This window comes from Oryzias latipes, chromosome 6 (assembly GCF_002234675.1).
Source record: "Oryzias latipes chromosome 6, ASM223467v1".
Classification (NCBI taxonomy): Eukaryota; Metazoa; Chordata; class Actinopteri; order Beloniformes; family Adrianichthyidae; genus Oryzias; species Oryzias latipes.
In genome coordinates this window covers 5738267-5761101 of record NC_019864.2, presented here as the reverse complement: position 1 = coordinate 5761101, position 22835 = coordinate 5738267, and the positions used below count along the sequence as shown (strand labels likewise).

At 45.2% G+C, this 22835-nt stretch overlaps 1 protein-coding gene across 1 annotated transcript in view; it reads left to right on the top strand.

Annotated features, from left to right (window-relative positions):
* lamb1 (laminin subunit beta 1) overlaps nt 1-22835 on the top strand; it is a 45893-nt gene that overhangs the window by 22651 nt on the left and 407 nt on the right. The window contains exons 18-32 of the mRNA XM_023955540.1: nt 1171-1314; nt 1401-1632; nt 2932-3095; nt 5836-6060; nt 6246-6463; nt 6563-6659; nt 11170-11539; nt 11610-11794; nt 13505-13746; nt 16843-17040; nt 17137-17281; nt 21428-21635; nt 21792-21933; nt 22012-22188; nt 22254-22413. Coding sequence (XP_023811308.1) covers nt 1171-1314; nt 1401-1632; nt 2932-3095; nt 5836-6060; nt 6246-6463; nt 6563-6659; nt 11170-11539; nt 11610-11794; nt 13505-13746; nt 16843-17040; nt 17137-17281; nt 21428-21635; nt 21792-21933; nt 22012-22188; nt 22254-22413 — 2907 coding nt within the window. The remainder of the gene's footprint in view (nt 1-1170; nt 1315-1400; nt 1633-2931; nt 3096-5835; nt 6061-6245; nt 6464-6562; nt 6660-11169; nt 11540-11609; nt 11795-13504; nt 13747-16842; nt 17041-17136; nt 17282-21427; nt 21636-21791; nt 21934-22011; nt 22189-22253; nt 22414-22835) is intronic.

Genomic DNA, 22835 nt, shown 5'->3' with positions numbered 1-22835 from the left:
AGACACTTGGGGACAATCAGTACTTTGTGACTTTGTGTAATTACAACAAAAAGACTGATCTCATCCCGTTACGAGAGGACCCCCCCCCCCCACACACACACACACACAGTTTGGCAGCTGATACTGTTGAAGTAGCAGAAGGACGGTCCTGCACCTGAGTGAAGAAGGTCTAGAATGAGGAGAACTTTTTTTTTTTAAGTCCATGGAGATGGAGATGATGTTCTTCATGGAGCCAGAGCGAACTTTAAACGAAGCAACCTGTGTTCAGTTTTGTTGAGGAACTGCTAAGAAACATCAGAAAATCCCATTAAAACATCGCAGCATGAAGGGTTAGGATCAGAGTTCAGCATCAAAACCCCCAATGGATCAAACCTTAGAAAAACCATCAGTTTACAGCCAAGGTCATCTGAGGGAGCAGCTAAAAAGAACCACTGAAGCAAACTTCACAGTGCAGTTCAAAGCAGCTCCTGCCTATGTGGTTAATCACACTGGTAAAAATACACAAAAAGACACATTTTCTTTGATCGTTTCATTTGTCAAGTTGTGGGTTTAGATTCTCAGTCATCCAGGTCATAAGAATATAAAAAGTTCTAAAGAAATTCAACTGGACCAAACTTCTGGTGTGAAGATGTTCGCCTCTCATCCGAGCGGCTTCTTCAGTTTCTGTCCGACCGGTGTTTAGGTAGAGATATGGATCCTCTAACAGCAGAGTCATCGTCCTCCGTGTTCCATCACCTGTCCTGGGTTTCACCTCTGGAGAGGCATCGTTATCCAGAGGTGAAACCAGGAAGATGGAGGGCTACAGCAGCCCAGCGATTGATTTGAATAAAAGGGTTCTTACATTAATGGAAGCCGGTGAAACTGATGTATCTGCATCAGGTGCTACTTCTTCATCATGCTCTCACTTTTGTGCTCTTCACTGCTGGAGTCTTCCTCTGAGCAACGATCATCTGGAATCATGACTCTCCGTGCTCAGGAGCCGATGTCTTCCTCTACTTTCATCTTGGGTTGTTTTTTTTTTTTTTGTTCTGTTAGTTTTTATTGTTCTGTCTGCAGCTGAACTTTCTCCGTCGTTGTCTTGACATCTGTCTGTGCTTGTAAATCTGTCGTCTTCTCAGGCTGGTTCAGGCTTGTTCTTCTGAGATGTTTCCTGTGTTCTGCATTTCCCAGAATGCCAATGTGACCCTCAGGGCTCGCTGAGCACAGTGTGCGATCCCAACGGCGGTCAGTGCCGGTGTCGGCCCAACGTGGTTGGCCGGAGCTGTGACCGGTGTGCTCCTGCTACCTTCCAGTTCGGACCCAGTGGCTGCATAGGTCAGCTTACGCTGTGAACACAGAGGCCATTGCTCTGTCGTCCTCAGAGCCGTGCCTCATAAATGTTTGTGGCTCATTTCTTCCAGCATGTGAGTGCAACCCACTGGGCTCTCAGAGTCCGTTCTGTGATCAGCTGACCGGCCAGTGCGGCTGTGTGGTCGGTGCGTACGGTCGGCAGTGCGATCGCTGCCTGCCAGGTCACTGGGGCTTCCCGGCTTGCCGACCCTGTTCCTGCAACGGACACGCCGAGACCTGTGACCCCGACACTGGCAGCTGCCTCCACTGCAGAGACCACACTGCGGGACACAGCTGTGAGAGGTGACCTCTTGTTTGGTACCCCCCATCACGTCAGGTCACCCTTTTGCCTTATTGTGCAGCACTTTCAGCAATCTTGTGGTGTTTTAAATGTGCTACATGAAGAAAATAGCCAGGTAAGCTTTAACCAGGAAGACTGTAAAGCTACAGACACATGGGACATGTGACGTGCGTTCAATTCTTGAATGTGACTACAGCCAACTGATTTCACACTGGAAAAGCAGGGAGGGGCTTCTTCTTCTATTTCTAAACAGTCTTAAAAATGTGCGTAGCTACCGGTGAATGCAGGAGTTTTGAAACACAGAAGCCCACATGCATACAGTCATTCACATAGACTTTTAAGACATAGGTTGCTGAAGGTGGTGTGAACGTAGCTTTAGACTTCAGATTTGGAAAATCCTAAAAACGCAATGTCCCAGAAATGAGGTGAAGAGTTTTGATGGAGCTTAAGGTGTTCACAGACGTTAGCTGTAATGTTCTTAGAAGCTGCACAGAGACCTCTCAGCACCAAAGAGTGAAAAAGGGTGAATGCAGGGAAAAAGATTCAATTCTGAAGCTTTCACTATCTCGGGGAGGGGGTTCTGTCATCAGAAGCCCCAGGTGCGTAGCAGGTTACTGCTCCCGGACACAACATGGCAGTTGTGGGATGGAGCAGGAAGGAAGCTCATGACACAGACAGACATTGGAAGATGAACTAGAAAACACTATGAGGATGCCATGCATATAATCATTGTGAGGTAGGGCTGGACGATGTGAGGAAGACTCACGATATGCGATATTAGTGATCTATGTTGCCATGACGACATAACTAGCGATAAATGAACAAACAGCAAAAACAACCGAAATGCTCATTTCAATTTCACTGCAACAGCTTCATTTAAATAAGTCAACATAACTTAAATTATAGTCCAGATGAAACTAGTCTGCATGGGAGGTGAGCATCTAACATAAAAGGGCTCCATCCTATTGGTTAAAGGCAGAAATGGATTTATTTGATTCGCTAATACTTCAAGCTGCCATGAGATTGTTTTAGCACATTTAAAGTAACCATTTATTGTGATGTTCAGTCTTTTGAGATGTGCATATTGCACAGCTTGATAGCGCGACAATGATAAATTTGGGATTTATTGTGCCGGCCTACTGTGAGGCGTGTGATTATATGATGAAGCTCATCAAACACAATTTCAGAGCAGAGGCAGGAAGCAGATTTTCAAAGTAAAAGTCTTCACCTAAATCCCACAGGGAGCTATGACACGTGACTCACTCGTGATATTTGTGTATTCTGTCTCCTCCCACCCTCAGGTGTCTAGATGGTTACTATGGTGACCCAGTACTGGGGTCAGGTGACCACTGTCGTCCCTGCATGTGTCCTGATGGTCCAGAGAGTTTGCGTCAGTTTGCAGGAAGCTGTTTCCGTAGCGATGACTCCCAGCAGGCCGTATGCGTTTGCAGCACTGGATACAGAGGTAAGAACTCCCACGCAAACGTAGTAAAAGTAACAAGCTAAAAAAATACATTTCATATTCACCATGTTATGACTGAGGAGAATGATGTAAGAATAGTATGAAATGCTCTACTGTGATAAAATCAAACAACATTTAACACAGACTCACTGCTCTCCTGTTTAAAGCCCCACTCCAATGAAAACTGTGTTTTTAACATGTTCATGTGGCATCTTTCTGATTTTGGAGGACAAATATAAAGAATATTAAGATTAAAGAATGTCTTTATTCAAATCATGGTGATTTAGGAGCTGACAAAAATGCTGTTTGAAAAACCTTGTAGTTGTTATGTACAAACTACAGTCAGTGGGCCACCAGCTCTGCTCCATTCTGATCATCCACTGTCAGACCGACAGATCCATGAACGTCTTTGTTTTCCTGGAATCTGGATCAGAACTGGATGACTGGATAGCTCTGATATGGCGCGGCGCTCTTGGTAAAATGGTAAATGGCGTATACTTGTATAGCGCCTTTCTTCCTACAAGGACAAAGCGCTTTACAGTCACAGACCCATTCACCCAGTCACACACACATTCACACACACATTCATACACTGATGGCGGCTCCGCTGCCAAACACAGGCGCCTGCCTACCACCAGAGGCAAGGTGGGGTTCAGTGTCTTGCCCAAGGACACTTCGACTCATGGGCGTGCAAGGCGGGAATCAAACCTGCAATATTATGATCATGGGTCGACCGCCCTACCGCTGCACCACGGCCGCCCTCTTGTTGCACCGCTAATGTTAGGTATGGGTTGTAAGCGGCTGTAAGCTAGTGGGAGTGAGTGTAAACGGAGAGCTCTCAGTTATGGGTGACGGAAAGGGGGGTCTGCTTCAGACTGTTCACAAGAAGGAAATGAGGAGGTATACCAAAGTCAAGATTGGCCTAAGCAGGCGAGCTGCACACCTTTACATCCTAACTACAGTTCATTCACTGAGGAAGCGGAGAAACGAGGGCAGAGCGCTCGGCTCAAGGGAGGCAGATTAGATCAAATTCTTTCTGGCACCAGCAGATCCAACATTTATGTCTGCCGGATTGTGTCCTTGGCTGGTCTAGCAGGGTCTAGAAGCGATTTTTTTCTTTTTTTCATTTTATTTTTCTTTATTTATTTATTTTAATGGTCCGGGTTGTGAGCAATTTGGACCAGTCCCCTATAAATACTTGCAGAAAGGCGCTCCAAGTTGGCATCCATTTTCCACACAAGTTCAAAGGTCACCAGCGCTCTCTGCCTATCTGGGCAAGTGAGGCTTTGTGAAAGTTTGTCATGTGAGTCCTTGCAGTCCGGTGTACCCCCCCGACAGAGCTACATCTCCCCTCTCTTCCAGACTGTCACACATTCCCAATTGTGAAAAATCTGACTACCAGAAATTGGAATAGATTCACATCTTCAACGTCTTCCACCGACACTTTGGACAGACACAGCAGCCTCCACTTGCCCCATGAATGGTTGGTGTATCCAGCCGCATGAGTTCCATCGGGGCAGAAATGTTCTGCTTTCCATTCATTAAAGAAATGTTGTCAAGGAAATTCAAAGACCAGCTGATCAAATCCATTTTCAAAGAGCGAAATGCAGAAAGCTGCACAAGAACATGCATGCTAAGACGTCTGGCTTGTTTGATGGCGGCCTGTTCAGACACATCCTGTGGGGTGAACAAAACGCAGAGGCGGCACAAAATGATGGTGCAAGGTTCTAAACGTGGCTGCGCCTCAAATATTGTGATGGAAATTTTCTGGGATGAATGTTGTGGTCTGTGATGCCAGGTTTAATTTGGGGAAGAGGAGGTGTGTGATTAAACCTGCGCAGACAGCAGGAATGTGTTGACACATCAGCTCTGTCATTACAGCAGGAAGAAGGATGTGGGGGCTGTAATCTGTCTATGACAGACGCATGAATCACCAGCCCCCCCCCTTAAAACCTGAAAAGTCCTACAAGAAGATGATTGAAGGTTTTGGGGCGCGTCAAGCATGAGACTCCAGTTAATGCGTAAAAACTGAACGTAGCTCCTCAGTTGATACAAAGAAACAGGAAGTGGCATCCAACTAACTGATCGGGGCAAACTGGGAGTCAGAAAAAAATCCTAAATTAGAAAAACACGCCACTATGGCTCAGCACCAGTGGTAACTCTTTTTTGGAAGATGAACGTGCATTTAGAGCGTAACGTTCTTTTTATATGAGCTGCATTTCAAGCCTCAGTCACAACTGCCCTTACGGCTGGATACGGGCTATGTGTGCACAAATTAGTATATTATAGACACAAAATGTGCACATTTTGTAGCCACAAATGAGCATTTTGTGCGCACATAATCCTAACTTGTGCACACAAAAAATGCGTACTAACTTTTAGTACCGGTAAGTTGAAGGAACAATAAATTCATTTATTTTTCTATGCAATGTCCAGGGCTCCATAACTGTGAAGTAGCGTACCTTTAACTGAAATGGCGTTGCAGTGAGGATGAAAATAGATTACTCCGTTGCTTAACTTATAACGCCGTTAGTAATGGCGTTTTACGGCGTTCCTCCCAACACTGGTGACAAAAGCTTCCCTTGCATGCCGCAGAGGTCAGCAGATCCCACAAGCAGCTGCAGGTTGGGCTGCGGCATCAGGATGAAGCGACCGTCACCATGTGTGATGCCTGACATGTCTTTGTCCTGCCCACTTTGCTGTCTCTGATGACCTTTTGCCTTGGGTTTGTCCTCCTGTCCAGGACCTCGCTGTGATGAGTGTTCGCCGGGTTTCTATGGAAGCCCAAGTGAGGTCGGAGGGCAGTGTGTTCCCTGTCGGTGCAACAACAACATCGACATGCTAGACCCTGAGTCCTGCGACCGTCAGAGTGGGGAGTGTCTGCGATGTCTCTACTACAGCGAGGGCACAGCATGCCAGGACTGTAAGCTGGGTTACTATGGCAACGCATTGCTGCAAGACTGTCGGAGTGAGTACGGAAACCTTCTCTCACACCTCAGCAGAATATTCTTGAACAAATGACCCAGATGAAGTGTTTTTTTAGAGATGTGATTTAGGGTCGAGCAGAACCCATAAGATCAGAAAGTTGAATGAACATCTCGGAACATCTCCTCAGAACATGAACCTCACAGCAGCTGTTGTTTGGCCTCACAGAATGTGTGTGTAACAAGCTGGGCACCAGCCCGTCCAGCTGCTCCTCGTCTGGAGATTGTCACTGCAACCGCAGCAGCGGTCAGTGTCCCTGCCTGCCCAACGTGACCGGTCAGTATTGCGACCGCTGTGCACCCGACACCTGGAATATGGCAAGCGGCCTCGGGTGTCAGAGCTGCGACTGCGACCCCAAGCACTCGTACGGGACGTCCTGCAACCAGGTCAGTGTCCATGTCCATGTTTTCATTCTGTTGTGTCACACAGAGTGAGCTCTGTGTCCTCCAGTTCAAGAAGCTGACACTAGCTGGACTTTTCCACAGATCAGTGGTCAGTGTTCCTGCCATCCTGGCTTTGGAGGAAGAACCTGCAACGAGTGTAAAGAGCTGTTCTGGGGAGACCCTGAAGTCAAATGTTACGGTATGGTCCACCGTGTTCTCCAACTGATATGTATTCAGATTCAGAATGCAGGTAGATGGCCTGCAGATGTCTGATATGCTACTTGTTTCACTTTGTATGGAACCTAATGACCCAGATGGCTGCTCTGTTGCTATAGCAACAAAGCTATATGTATGTGTTACTGTCGGTGTGAAGCCAAGCAGAGACTGCTGGCATTTTTTGACCAGAAGACTCAGAGTTCTGCTGCAGGACGGCAGGAATGAAAGTGTGATGTAAAAAGAGGAAAACCTCAGTCACAGCATGGAAAGAATCCAGAGACTTCAAAGAACTCTGAAGAGACAGAAGATCAAAGTTCCCTGCGCTGTTCTGGTGGGTCAGAGCTCTATCTGCTTTCACAGCTGGTACATCCTACAGGGGTGTTGAAATCAAAGCTAATGGGAACCAGATGTTGGAGCACAAATCTGGGACTGTTGCAGGAATCCAGAGTCTGATGATGGGGGAGAGCTGACCCGGCAGATCCTGTAAACCCGTCTGCCGGCCCTAAACACAGCGCTGCTCTTGTAGACCTCTGAGGGAGCAGCTCTGGTCAGAAGGTCCCTAAAGACTCACTAAACTGTAGTGGCAGGTTGAAAAACTGATCAACCTTTCTGGCCTTTTGAGTCCATTCAAGGTATTGGAAGTGGCTCAAAATCCTGCAGGCTCCAAGCCAGAACAGACTTCAGGCTTTGGTCACAAACACAAAAAAACCCAACCTAACAAAAAGACATGAAAATGTCCCGACAAACACCATCTGCATTCAGCCATCCCATCTGCTCCTAAACTCCAGCTGTGGGTGACAGCTGGTTGGGGAGAGCGGGGATTGATCTGCCAACCCTTCGGTTGTTGGACGACCTGCTGTACCGCCTGAGCTAAACTGCCGCCCTTCACACAGATTTGGCACAAATGTATTCTGGTGATGCTAACTCACACTATCCTGGACCAAAGCCCAGGTCCGTTTGATTTACTGAAAGAGAAAAGTGATCAAATGTAAAGTCCAGATGTTCCAGAATCCACCTTACTGATGTAAGATCAGTGAGCTTTCTGTGGAAAGTCATTCCAGTCATGAATGTGTGCCACAGATTAAACGGTCCACGATACCAAACAAACACAGAAAGGTTAAGGATGTGGTAACGTCTGATCCCCTAAAACGGCAAGAAAATGAACACAGCTTTGAAAGTGCTACACTTCAGACAATAAGAGACCTAATAATCCCAACAATGTAAAGTCTGTAAAAGCAAAAGAAAAACGCAAAGATTAAAAGTTAGAGAGCAAAAGACTCAAAGACACAGGGGATCACAGAACTAAATTCAAAGTTAAGAATTGACGTGTCTTAAATCCAGACTTAAAACCAGACTATTTTGTCATGGCTGGGCAGGACGCTCTACAGCAGGGGTTGTCCAACATGTCCATCGTGATTGGCCGGCCGATCGCAAAGGATGAGCGGGCAGCTCACGAGCCATCAAAAAAATAAATACAGTGTATATATCTATGTACAGTACAGACCAAACGTTTGGACACACCTTCTCATTCAAAGAGTTTTCTTTATTTTCATGACTATGAAAATTGTAGATTCACACTAAAGGGATCAAAACTGTGAATTAACACATGTGGAATTATATACATAACAAGAAAGTGTGAAACAACAGAAAATATGTCATATTCTAGGTTCTTTATAGTAGCCACCTTTAGCTTTGATTACTGCTTTGCACACTCTTGGCATTCTCTTGATGAGCTTCCAGAGGTAGTCACCTGAAATGGTCTTCCAACAGTCATGAAGGAGTTCCCAGAGATGCTTAGCACTTGTTGGTCCTTTTGCCTTCATTCTGCGGTCCAGCTCACCCCAAACCATCTGGATTGGCTTCAGCAAACCGGATGGAATAGCATGCCGCTGTAAGATGGTGTGGTAGCCATGCTGGTTCAGTATGTCTTCAATTTGGAATAAATCCCCAACAGTGTCACCAGCAAAGCACCCCCACACCATTACACCTCCTCCTCCATGCTTCACGGTGGGAACCAGGCATGTAGAGTCCATCCTTTCACCTTTTCTGCGTCGCACAAAGACACGGTGGTTGGAACCAAAAATCTCCAATTTGGACTCATCAGACCAAAGCACAGATTTCTACTGGTCTGATGTCCATTCTTTGTGTTCTTGTTCCCAAACAAGTCTCTTCTGCTTGTTGCATTTCTTTAGCAGTGGTTTCCTAGCAGATATTCTACCATGAAGGCCCGATTCACACAGTCTCCTTTGAACAGTTGTTGTAGAGATGTGTCTGCTGCTAGACCTCTGTGTGCCATTGACCTGCTCTCTAATCTGAGCTGCTGTTATCCTGCCATTTCTGAGGCTGGTGAACTTATCCTCCAACTTATCCTGACTCTTGGTCTTCCTTTCCTGGGGCGGTCCGCATGTGAGTCAGTTTCTTTGTAGCGCTTGATGGTTTTTGTGACTGCACTTGGGGACACTTTCACAGTTTTCCAAATTTTTCGGACTGACTGACCTTCATTTTTTAAAGTAATGATGGCCACTCGTTTTTCTGTACTTAGCTGCTTTTTTCTTGCCATAATACAAATTCTAACAGTCTATTCAGTAGGACTACTAGCTGTGTATCCACCTGACTTCTGCACAACTGATGGTCCCAACCCTATTTATAAGGCAAGAAATCACACTTATTAAAGCTGACAGGGCACACCTGTGAAGTGAAAAACATTTCAGGTGACTACCTCTGGAAGCTCATCAAGAGAATGCCAAGAGTGTGCAAAGCAGTAATCAAAAGGTGGCTACTATGAAGAACCTACAATATGACATATTTTCAGTTGTTTCACACTTTTTTGTTATGTATATAATTCCACATGTGTTAATTCACAGTTGTGATGCCTTCAGTGTGAATCTACAATTTTCATAGTCATGAAAATAAAGAAAACTCTTTAAATGAGAAGGTGTGTCCAACCTTTGGTCTGTACTGTGTGTGTGTGTGTGTGTGTGTGTGTATATATATATATATATATATATATATATATATATATATATATATATATATATATATATATATATATATATATATATATATATATATATATATATATATATATATATATATATATATATATATATATATATATTTAAATATATATATTTAAATGCTGTCAGCCAATCATCACCACTGGAAAGAATGTCACAGGGGGTCCTTGCCACTGCCACTCCCACCAGCCAGCCCCTCAGGCAGGCAGGTGCCCTCCAGCTCCCGGGGATACCTGGTTGATTTGCCAGTAGCATATGCTAGTTTCAAAGATTAAGCCAAAAAAAAAAAACTGTGTGACAGATGTGAAGTTTTTCTTCCTCCTAAGCCTTTTTTCTCAACTGGCCCGAGGTCAGTCACTCAGAACGAGCCTCGAACAGAACCCACATGGAACGTTCTGTTGTCAGCACGCCGTGCGCTGTGGCGCCATCGACTTGACATCTGCGAACACACTGGTCTAATTCAACAAGCTGTTGAAGGAAAAATGAAAGTGGAACTTTTTATCATGTTGTAATCTCACATGTTCATCTACGTTTACCAATTCAATCACCGTAAAATCTACCTTTCATCACAAGTCTATACATGTGTGTATGTAGAGATCTTTAGCAGCTTGTCGTTTTAAAAGTACTTTGCATTTATATTCTCAGTCTGGTACTGTACTACAGTTTTGCCCTCAGGAAGAATCAGAACATTTTGTGCCAGCAATGCCCTGGTCTGATTGGAGCCTTTAGACAGGCGTATTGGAGACCAGTTTTCTTCAGCGACAGATGATGTGACACAGGACCACAGTCAAACAAGGCACCATACGGTAACATTACAGTAAAAACATCATATTAACAATTTAACCACAAGTTAAAACATAAATGTACATTAAAAAATAAGTACATCAGTAAAACCAGAACACTGGTAAAAAAAAAAAAGGGGAAGAGCTGAGCATTGCAGAACTAGAGGGTCCCCACTATAACAGAAGCACCTCCCAAACAGGTAAGATGTGTGGATTTGAACCCAGGATCTCTAAATCTCTGGATGGACACTTCACACTGAGGCACAAAGCCTGATTTTCTTCTCCATCTCCTTTTGCTGGGATCTTCTCTTTGTTTGGGTCTAAAGTTTGAAATGGAAAACTTTAACTGACATCAGGAGGAGAACACTGTTCTAACAGCAACACTGCTTTTTCAATGTAAGAAGGTTTATCTTAGAAAAAGAAACTTTCTTTTCTTTTTTGATTCATTTGTTTGTAGTTGTGATGAAAATTATTTGTGGTTCAGGTACAATTTTCTTTGGTGTGTTTTTATTGGTCCATAAAAATGTTCTGGTTCCTGTGTCCCAGACAGAGTAAAGGTTCTGTGACGGGCTCTTGATGAGGCTGTAGTCATGGTAACGAGCTGTAGAGCTGCTTTGAAGAGTGTCATCCGTCAGCTTTTGAGCAGCTGCTGACGCTTCTCGAGCAGCAGACAGACTGACTCTTGTCTCCCCAGCCTGCGACTGCGACCCCCGCGGCATCTCGGAGCAGCAGTGCAACAAAGCCAACGGTCGCTGCGTGTGCGTGGAGGGCGTGTCCGGGCCGCGCTGCGACACCTGTGCCCGCGGCTTCTCTGGAGTTTTCCCCGACTGTCAGCGTTGCCACCAGTGTTTCGCAGAGTGGGATGATGTCATCGGCCAGCTGACCAACCAGACGCACCGACTGGTCAACAAAGTCAACGCTCTTAGAACCAGTGGCGTGAGTGGACCACATAAGAAGTTCTTTGACAGCATGCAGAAAAGTGCTGCAGAGATCCAGGTGGTCCTGGACCAGAACCTAGCCTCACAGCCGCTGACGGAGCTCCAGCAGCTGCTGCAGCAGGCCAGGTGAGGTCACGCTCTTGCTGATGTTGTAGCAGCTCCAGAATGAACGCCATGACCTGGGTTTGTGTTTCAGTGACCTGATGGGCTCGCTGAGTCAGACTCTGAACCGCACTGAGCAGACGTTTGTGGAGCTGGAGGACCAGAACTCTGTGACCAAGACTGAGGTGGACTCTCTGATGTCAGACACTCAGAAACTGGATGAAACGGTTCAGGAGCTGCAGCTGCAGGTCCAGTTCATCAAGAACTCCAACATCCGAGGTAAAAGAAAAAGGACAGATAATCGTCTTTTCAGGTTTCCAGAACCTTTGAAACTTCACAGCTGCTTTCCAAATAGAAATGTAAATTTAGCCTGAACACTTGGAAAAAGACTTACACAGGTAATTCAAGTCTAAGGATGAGGCTCCTAAATATGCGCGATATATCTGTGCCATTATCATTATCAAGTGATAAATTGCATAGTTTGAGTTTATAAGTATTGGTCACTTTATTAAAAATCTTCAGAAAGACTTAATTTTTGAAATGTGTGATTGTAATTGGGGAGCTTCTATTCAAAGTCAGATTAGTAATTGACTCTTATCAGGTAGAAATGTTTTTTTCATAGGGATGCATTCATTCATTCATTTATTCATTCATAGGGATACATGTTTTTCCTAATAGATCCACGGCAAAGGGGAGCTTTTGGTTTACAGCAGGGGTCTGCGACCTGTACCACTCAAAGACCCATTTGGATCAGTTTCCCACAGAGATGAAAACACAGAGAGCTGCAACAGCCTTTGGAAAACCTGCTGTTTCCAGTGAACGGCATCATTTCACATTTGTGCTTCTCATTCAACCTCACTCAACATGTACTGTCGGGCATTTCTAAGAATGAAACCAAAAGGAAATCTAAACTTTGTGTTGCTGTAGACATAAAAATACACAAAAGACCATCAGTTAGGTTTTCATTCAGCTGAGAACTAAGCTGAAAAGTCTTTCTGGAAAAGGTCAGTGAGGGGATGTGTCCAGTTTACCATGAGCCCCCTGGTGGTTACTGGGTGAACTGACCTGATCTCAGCTAGGCTGATTTTTGAAACTACATCGGTTTCTCACATTCACACTGGCCTCTGCATGCGTTCAAGCCACCACTTCCAATGAAAAGTCTGTGTAGACGCACATAAATGACTTTTCCGGCCTCTCCGTTCCAAACTCTCAGGAGGCAGAAGTTTCTACGACTGTTTCAGACTCTACGTACAAAATTGAACACGTATTGACAGTTAAACCAGGCCAAATTTTGACCAGTCAGAGACTTGGATTTGGTAGTATGGATGGCGTCCTTGATAAAAACTCTATAACATCATGTATCAGAATAGAACTGTGAAAGAAAAAAGCCTGGAGGAAGATTCACCAGATTTACTCCGCTTCACCAGGGATACTACCCCCACCTGCAGGTGGGGGTAGTATCGGGTAGCAGCAGTCCAGTGTAAACGCCATGGGGTAAATGCCTGTTGAAGAACCCACATGGCAGTGTTATTTATTTCATTAAAAGGATCATTAATCAATAAAACTTTATTATAGGGCTTTAAAATAAAATAAAGATCAAAGAAGTTTAAAGAAAAAGACTTATTGTGGCCTCACAAGGAAACGTTTGGGGACCTGCTCTGGCATAGTGGTGTTGGAAGATTTGTTGTTTTTCACTCTTCCGATCATTCAAACACCACATGAACACAGCATTTCTCTAAGTTTTACATGAAGTACATCAAGCCGTTGGTGCAATTGGCTCTAAAATGAGAACAAAAGTTTTAAAAATCTGTTTTAAAACATAATTTTGAATCCAAATGTTTTCATCCAGATTCCACGTTATTTCTTTCTCACTCCACACATTTGCTCTCGGTCCGGCCCTTCTATCTTTAGAACTATGTGGCCCACTAGCCAAAATAGTTGCCCCACCGTGTTAAATTGAAGTTTTGGTTGTTTGGTATGTTTTTTCAGGAGCATCTGACAGCATCACTAAGTACTTCCTGAAGTCTCAGGCAGCAGAAGCTCGAGCTAACGCCTCCACTGTGGACTCTGGCAGCCCCACAGAACTTTCTGCAGAGCTGCACCGGCTCACTCTGGACACTCTGAATCAGACCCAGGAGGAGTTCATGAGCCGACACACTGAGCATGCCCAGAACCTGGACCAGCTGGCAGGAGAGCTGCAGACTTTGGACCTGTCGTGGATTAACCAAAAGGTGAGAGAATAGCCGTCCTTTGGTCAGCATTAAGCAAATAGACGGTAAACAGTGCATTTAGCACCTTGCTTTAAGGCCTGAAGCGCTTTACAGCCACAGTCCCGTTCACCCACTCACACTCACATTGATGGCAGCTCGGCCGCCAAACACTGAAGCCAGCCTGTAACCAGAGGAGCAACGTGGGGTTCAGTGTCAGGAATTCAGACACTTGGGTGGGAATCGAACCTGACCGCTCTCCCTCTCCACCACAGCCACCCGATCAAAGATGTGTTTTGTTCAAGTCTTAGTCACATGCACAGTGGAGGGTCACAGAGAGGGGGGGCTGCGTCCTCGGGGGAGCACAGGCGTGTCTTCCAGGTCTTTTCAGGCTCATCTTAAGGGTCGTCATGTGTGTGGTAAAGATATCGTGAAGTTTTTGTGAGAATGTAGTGAGTCGCACATCCTTATGATGGACGACTGATGTTGTCAGACGGCGTCCTGACGCCACGCACTAGTCGTTAGTAAGGTGTGAGTTCTGGCACCTCACTGAGCGCACAAATGCTGCACACGCAGGTGATGGGTGAGTGTCCATAGGAAGTCCACACAAACTTCTCTCTGATTTTGACATTCTTCCTCTTTTCCAACGGTCACACTCATCACGTGAACCGCACTAATGGGCTGCTGGCGCCGGGTTGTGCATGACCTTTTATTCTCTAACTCTCTCCGAGCGCTCAACAATCCTAACATTTCCTTCGGGCGCCATACAGGTTTGCCAGTTTTTTAATAATAATAATAATAATAATAATCCATTTTATTTAAAGCGCCTTTCATGAAACCCAAAGACACTTTACAAAAAAAGGTTAAAAATAAACATTAAAAGCAAAATAAATATAAAAAAAAATCAAAAATAAATCAGGATGGGAAGACAGAAATAAACAGATGGGTTTTGAGTTTAGATCTGAAAGTTGGAAGAGAGTCAATGTTACGGAGATCAGGAGGAAGGGAATTCCAGAGTTTGGGAGCCGAGCGGCTAAAGGCTCGGGTTCCCATGGTGACGAGTCGGGCTGGAGGGACAGAGAGCTGGACAGAGGAGGAGGACCGAAGAGAACGAGAAGGGGTTTTGATATGAAGGAGGTTGGAGAGATAAGGAGGGGCGTTTGAATCTGGAGGTTATGGGGAGAACCGGGGTGATATGACTGAGGGGGGGTTCTGGAGATGATTCGGACAGCTGAGTTCTGGACCAGTTGAAGCTTATTGAGGGTTTTTTGGGGGGAGACCAAAGAGGAGGGAATGACAGTAGTCTAGACAGGAAGTGACCAGACTGTGGACCAGGATAGAAGCAGAGGGGACAGTGAGGGAGGGGCATAGACGATTAATGTTACGTAGATGGAAATGTGCTACAGAGTAATGTTATTGATGTCAGACTGAAAAAACAAGGAGCTATCTAGGATAACACCCAGACTCTTCACCTGAGGGGAGGGGGAGACAGAAGATGAATCGATGGAAAGAGTATGACTTGAGGCTTTGGAGAGGGTGGATATGGAACCGACGAGAAGTAGCTCGGTTTTATCACTGTTGAGTTTGAGAAGGTTTAAGGTGAAGCAGTTTTTGATTTCAGATAGACAGGAGGGTGGAAGAGAGGAGTCACATTTGCTTGATACATAGAGCTGGGTGTCATCCGCAAAACAATGAAAGTTAACATAAAATTTACGGAAGATTTTGCCAAGGGATAGAAGATAAGTAATGAAAAGAAGAGGACCAAGGACAGAACCTTGGGGGACACCAGAAGAGACAGAGGAAGGCTGAGAGGTTGGATTGAAACAGCGGGCAGCCCGTATCCACCCGTGAGGGAAGATGTGACTGAAGCCTCAAAAGTCTCATGAATTCAGCAGTTTCACCGTTTCATCTCAGGAATATTTGAGTAGTTTTTGATCCTGAAAGTCAACACAGGACTCAGTTTGTCCATCCATCCATCTTCTGCCGTTTTGTCACGAGGCTGCTGGAGCCTATCCCGCCACTCGTGGGCGAAGGTGGGGGACATCCTGGACAGGTCCTCAGTCTGTCGCAGGGTCGCATATCACACACCCATGCACACTCACATGAACACTGCAGGAAAGAATCTTTTCGCTTTTCAGATCTTTCCATCCATGCATGTTCAGGAGTCGGGAGAGGTAAAGCAAACCACGGATTCAACCGGATTAAAGTATTCAAAGTTTATTTCCCTGACAATAGTTCTAACACAGATTAAAACATATTAATGCAGATATCTGGATTCTCTAATTAAAAGACCTACAGACGCATAAGTTACATGCGAATGACTCGTAGGTAGTCTTGAGAACAAAGAAACTCCTCCGTGCAAAGTCTTATCAATAGTGGATGAATCTCCTCCCCTGGACGCTCGGATTGGCTGACAGAGGAGCCCGCCTTTTCCTTCAGTCCAATAGCTGGAGTTGCAGCCCCTGGGTTCGCTCCTCCTTGATGTCGGACCAGATACGAAGGCGCACTCAGTGCACCCATTAAAAGATTCCCCATTTGGTCCAAAATAAATCACTCCTAGATAACTGAAAACTCCATCACAGACATCAGGGCAGAGCTCCAACCTCCACATGAGAAGATGACTCTAGACAGTTTTCGCAGGGATTAGATCTTCAACCCATCTGGTAGAAATGTAGTCCATGGCCTATTTATTGCTTCTCTGCCAAACTGCCATATCTGCACAAAGAACATCCTATTTCTTTCACAGGGGTTTGCAGGGGAGGATGGTTTGCCGCTGCAGCTGTAAACTAAAGAAATGTCACAGGAGAATAAGTCCTGAGAGTTCAAAATGAGTTCACTTCACACTAAAGATAAAACTGCAACATAATAAAGAATAAGATATAAAAACATACATTTCTTTAACACCTAGGGACAATTTAGAGTGACCTATTAACCTACGAAGCATGTTTTTGGACGGTTCGTGTTGGTTTTTTCCAAGTTCTGAGAAGCCTTGGATCCTTGTCTCAAGCTTATGGTCTACAGCATCATATTAGTGCTGAAACCCAAACATGTGTGCTGTGAGTGAGGCTGTCAGAAAGGAGGTCCCATCATCAGCGTCTAACTGTGTCCTTGTTGATGCAGATGTGTGGGGGTCCTTCGAACGCTCAGGACTCGTGCCGCTCCTCTTGTGGTGGTCTGGGCTGTGAGGGGAAGGGTGGATGTGGAGGAGAAGGCTGCGACGGCGCCGTGACCACCGCTAACAACGTTCTGATGAGGGTTGAAGAGTCTGAGCGGGAAATCGCCAGCGCCCTGGAGGAAGTGGACCAGCTCTCCAAGATGGTGACAAACATTCCATCTCGTTTTGCATGAAAGTCCTTTTTCTTCATGAACACGAGAACTTTAGTAGGACTGAGCCGCAGAAGTTCCTCCTCTCAGGTGCTGGAAGCCAAGCTCCAGGCAGATGAGGCCAAACTGAGCGCTCAGAACGTCCTGAACAACGCCAACAGAACCAAACTCAAAGTAGACCGGAGCAACGAAGAGCTTCGCAGTCTCATCCGACACATTCGAGACTTCCTCACACGTACGTATTCACATCAAAGGTTCTAGACGCAGAGACATCATTCATCAGCTGTGCTGCTGCTGCTGGAGAGGGAAACAGAACGTTCCAGGAGTCTGACACCATCTTTTAAAGAACGTCTGCATTTTGTTAGAAGTCTGTTTATTTCCAGTAAAACATGCAGTCCTTCTTGCTTTTGCTTCCCACTGGGCGTGCAGACTGTGATGCTGTCGACTTCTCATCTATGTTTGCTACCCAAACCAAGAACAAACATGCAGAAACATCTCAAACTCTTCTCCTTGATCCTGTTGGACTATTTGAAGGACCGCTGATTCTGATCCTACAGAAGATCAGAATCAGGTGGACTCTGCTGTTTCTTAAGCTGCGTTCACACCCAACGTGATTCACGGGTCAAATCAGCATCTGACGCCTTTTTCTTTCTCTGCGCGTCAAATTGGTTGTTTAACGCCTGTCCAAAAAGACGGTCCAGACATGTGTGGGAGGAGCCACAGCCTAAAGTATTTAGGCTGATCGCTACACAGAGGCATTGACTGCATTTCTGATTTACAATGTATGGAAGACATGGATGACATTTCAGGGATCAGGTTTCTTTATTTTGAAGAGCTCTATAAAAGCATCTGTATACACGTCTCCACGTCTGAGTTCATGGGATCATTCAGAGACTCCCTCAGTACAGTGAGCTTCACCATCTGCTGCAGGCGTCTGAATGATGGACGCTTTCAGCTGGACGTCTGTCTCTCTGTGACCCAGTTTGATGACCGCATCTGTCCAAGGAGGGAATAAAAAAGAATACAACTACAGGAACTTTTTTATCATTATCTTCATGGGAAAATGGAAAATATAAAGTTCAGGAAGAAACTGATCAGCTTCTCCATGTGGTTTTTGGACTCCACCACCTGATCTCAACAGGTCAAAGCTGTATCCCTGATCACAAAGACATGTTGTCACCAGAACGGGCAGATGGCTGGATCCAAATACAGAAGGTTTATTAGCACAGCTAAAAGTCCACAGAGCTAAATCCGGGTCGGGCAGGAAGGGGTCAGTAAACAGGCATGGGAGCATCAGAGAGGAAACTAGAATAGTCAGGATCCAGGTGGGAATCAGGACAGGCGGCAGGCAGGCAAACAGAGTCAGAGGATCAGGTCTGGATATAACGCTCGTTTAAGAAGGCAGAGTGGCACAAATAATACTTCACACTGAGAGAGGCTCAGTGCAGAGCTAAAGAGCACTGTGAGTGATTGCAAATGAGAGTCGGGTGTGTGCATCCAGGAAGTGTGCGCTGAGGTTGCTGGGAGATGAAGTGCATTCAGAACTCTGGAGACGGTCCCCGCTGGTGACCAGAGGGGGAGACAGAGCTCCGACTTCTGACGCACGTCTTTTTTGCCAAAGTTTAGATTTTTGAACTCTGGACTCGCCGTGCCCATTGCACCGCCCGAAACGCTCTGCTGCCAGGCCGACACACCATGCCCAAGACTCGAATCACACCACAGGACCTCTGATGGCATAGACTTAACATGAAACTGGATGGTGTGAACGTAACTTTACACACTGACTGCATATGTTTTATGAGCTGGAACCCCAATTTATGTAAAGATAAACAAATACTTCAGGTCAATCACACAGTGGGTCTTAAATCTATATTCTACGAATGTTGAATTTTTTAAATAGAATTACAGAAATGAAAACAATTTTCCATGATATTGTAATTTTTTAGAAAGGGTCTGTGTGTTCTATTTTACCATTTAGCATACCTGTTTATATCTGTCAAAATTTCTCCGCTGAATACTTCAATTCAATGTTATTCGTGTTGCCCAAATTCACAACAACAGTCGTCTCGATGGGCTTCGTATCAGTAATTGAAAAAGTAAAACATAAAATCAAAAGTATCATGAATACAAAGAATTCAATAGAAAATACTAAATTGAACTAACAAACTGACTAAACTAAACCGGCATCCCTTCGCGGTAAGGAAAAAAAACGGATCACCAAATGTGGGACGAGGCCCCTTTGTGGAACTCCCCCCCCCCCCCCCATGTGCCGTTCTGAAAAAAATCCTGACACTTTTCTAAGTCATGCAATTATAGGAATGTCATCTTGAACATTGCAACATTTCAGAAGGTTTCAGCAGAAAGATGCAGCCTCTGTAGGTCGATAGTAGCGTTTTATACAATGTAGTGTTAAAACTACAACAAACCCAGGTACAAACTCCACTCACACAGTCTTTTTTTCTGTTGGTCCCCTCTTACAGTTAGGCAAACATAGATGCTGAGTTGTTTTGGACAGATTTATTTTATGATCTTCCTGTACTGGACAGAAACGTAAACACGGGTAGGGTAGAGGAAAGGGTGCAGAGTGTAGAAAAACAAAAGCCATGAAAAAAAGAGTAGAGAAAGAGATTATAGAGAGTAAAGGACTCCCACCCATGCTCAGGATTCAGTGCTAGGCCCCACATGCCTGAATACCATAGACTGTAAAAACAATGGAGGAATGGAGGTGGGACGTCCCCCATAGAGAATGCCTTAGCTCCAGCTCTCTCAAAATCCCTCATCATTGCTTCCTGATACGGGCGCCGCCTTGTTGAAACCAGCCGTAGTATTAAGATTTTTAAAGAATTTATTTGTGTATTAGAGAAGAAACACGGTTCCCTTCAGCAGCGTGCATGTATCTCCACCCCCACGTGCACACTGCCACACTGCTCCCTGTCTGCTTCATCCGTCCTCCTAACCCACAGTGTATTGATGGACAGATATTTTCCACTCATCCTCGTGTCAGAATTTCACCTTTGATGTAATATTTGTCTTTCCAGCAGATCTGGTATAATTGTTACAGCTTAAAATAATAACTTATTCAAATCAGTGCTTGTATCCCCCACTTTCTCACCTCTCTTCCTTTTACTCTCTTCCACCCCCACCCCTCACATTCTTCCCCTCTCCCTCCCCACACACACTAAATGTAACAAAAAATAAAAAATAATACAAAAAAAAGGGGTTTATACAAATCTACACCCTGGTTTCTTGAAGCTATATAACCTCTTTTTGTGATAGTAAAACCTGTCCAACACAAAAAGCCCTTCAGCACTAATCTGTTTGCTCAGCTGTTGGACAGAACAAGATGAAAAAAAGAAGAATTATTAAAAAATAAATAAATAAAAAGAGAAGAAAATAGGTATTTGGTCAACAGAAGTTCACGTCAATACTCTATAATGTAACCCTGGTTGTCAGTGACGGAGGTCGCAGGTTTCTTGTAGATCTTCAGGTTCTCACAAACTGTAGCTACTATTTTGGCCCAGTCCACCATGCAGATCTTCTCCAGAGCTGTGATGTTTTGGGGCTGTTGCTGGACAACAAACTCTTCATTCCCTCCACAGATTCTCCATTAGATTAAGATCCAATAACAGACTAAAACACTCAAGAACCTTGAAATGTTTTTTACATAGCCACCCCTACTAAAAACAAACAGTTTATCTCTTCTCTCCAAGCTGCTTGTTGATTGTAGATTGGTTCATTCCAGTCTGGTTCAGGTCTGCAGTATTGTCCCTGGTGTCCTTTGACAGCTCTTTGGTCTTGGTCATGATGTAGAGGTTGCAGTCTGACTGTTTAAGGTTGAGGACAGGTGTCTTAACCAGTTAAAACAGGAGACATTAGTACAGGTGGAGGATAGAAGAGCTTCTTAAAGAAAAAACAGGTCTGTTTGTTTAGAGAAGATAAAACCGTATTATCTGTACAAATACATTCTTTAAAATCAATGTGATTAACCCTTGTGCTATCTTAGATACATTACATTGACGTGTTCTCCCTACCATAACAAAGGTGGATAAAGGTGGAAAGATTTCATGTAATCCATGGACACCAGTGAAGATCACAAATCATTGAAGAAAAAAGGTTCAGAGCACTGTTTAGTGGGTCTAGATGACCCCACTCCCAATGTTAAAGTGCCTAGGATAGCACAAGGGTTAATGTGCCAGATGCTGGAACGTGTGAAGCTCGTGAATTTGCATTAAATAGAAAATACAATGTTTCCAGAATAAAGCAGCTTGCAAGGAGCTAAAGATGGTTTGAACACAAATTATAAATGATACCAGGTTTGTAATGTCCTAGCCCTGGCCTGAAGGGGCCTCTTCCGTTTACCACTGGTTCTGTGCTGTTTCAGAGGACGCTGCAGACCCAGACAGCATTGAACATGTGGCCAATGAGGTTCTAGCTCTGCAGATGCCAACCACACCGGCTCAGCTCCAGAACCTCACCGAAGAGATCCGACTGAAAGTGGGGGAGCTGGGAAATGTGGAGTCCATCCTGGAGCAGAGCGCTGAGAACATCCAGAGAGCTGAGGCCCTGCTGGAGCAGGCCCGCCATGCCAGGTTCGTTCTCCAACCGCCTCTCAGAATCTCCTGAAAGCCTGGTTAACTGTGACATCAGCATTGTGACTTTTCTAAAGATAGATCACATCCCATAGTAATACAAAGTCCTAAGGATTCCTTCAAAATATGATGACATAATCAGACTCTGTTCATCAGGGAAGAGGCGGCTGGTGTGAAGGACTCTGCAGAGAAAGTGAAGCACGTTCTGGAAGAGGTTCAGAAAGCTCAGACATCGGTTGGCAGCGCCATCCAGCAGGCTGCTGCCGAAATCCAGAACACCAAAGAGCTGCTGTCTTCCGTCAGTGGCCAGTGGCAGCACTTGATTGATCCGTAGGGATGACGCCAGAGCCTCACCTGTGTCATGTGGTGTCTGTAGGTGGAAATAGAAACAGCCAGTGCAGAGCTGAAGGTCAACAATGCAACCGTAAGACTACAGAGACTGGATGAAGACGTGATGCTGCTGAAGAGCAAGAACTGGAATGTCAGCAGGAGCGCCAACATGACCAGTCAGGACGCTGCGATCATACAGAGCATGGCAGACGAGGTCAAACAGGTGAGCAAACGTGATCAACGATGGCCTTCTGCCTGAGCCCGTCTGCTCACCGTGTCTTTGCGCAGGAGCTGCAGTCAGGGCTGAAGCAGAAGGTCAGCACCGTGGAGCAGCTGATTGATCAGAAGGCAGTGGGAGTGGCTCAGGCAAAGGACAGGGCGGAGTCACTGCAGAAGGAGGCGAAAGAACTGCTGCTGCAGGCGGCTGACAAGCTTCAGCTTTTAAAAGGTAACCACCCCCCCCAATAAAGCTTACCCTGTTTGAATTTAGTAGTTCAAGTTTAACAGAAAGCCAACAATCAATGAAGTTAAGGACCTACTTCCATCCCATCATCTGGACTGAGCTGTGCTCATCATCCCAGGTTTCACTTGAACCTGTGTCAGAAGCTTCAGACCACATTTGTTGCCATGTTTGTAAGAGATTGTCCCAATCAGGTTTAATTGCTTGGGTTTTGGGTTGCAGCTCATAGCTCATAACACAATGTTGCACTTAACAACACAATGGCCTTCTGCTGTCCAGGAAGCAGCACCACACCTGAGCGAGCAGGTCCACACTCTGAGAGCTGAACCAGAGCCAGCACACACCCACATGAGCTGGACCTATAGTGTGCTGTGTGTAGGACCTCTTTCAGACTGTGCAGACTTCCAAAG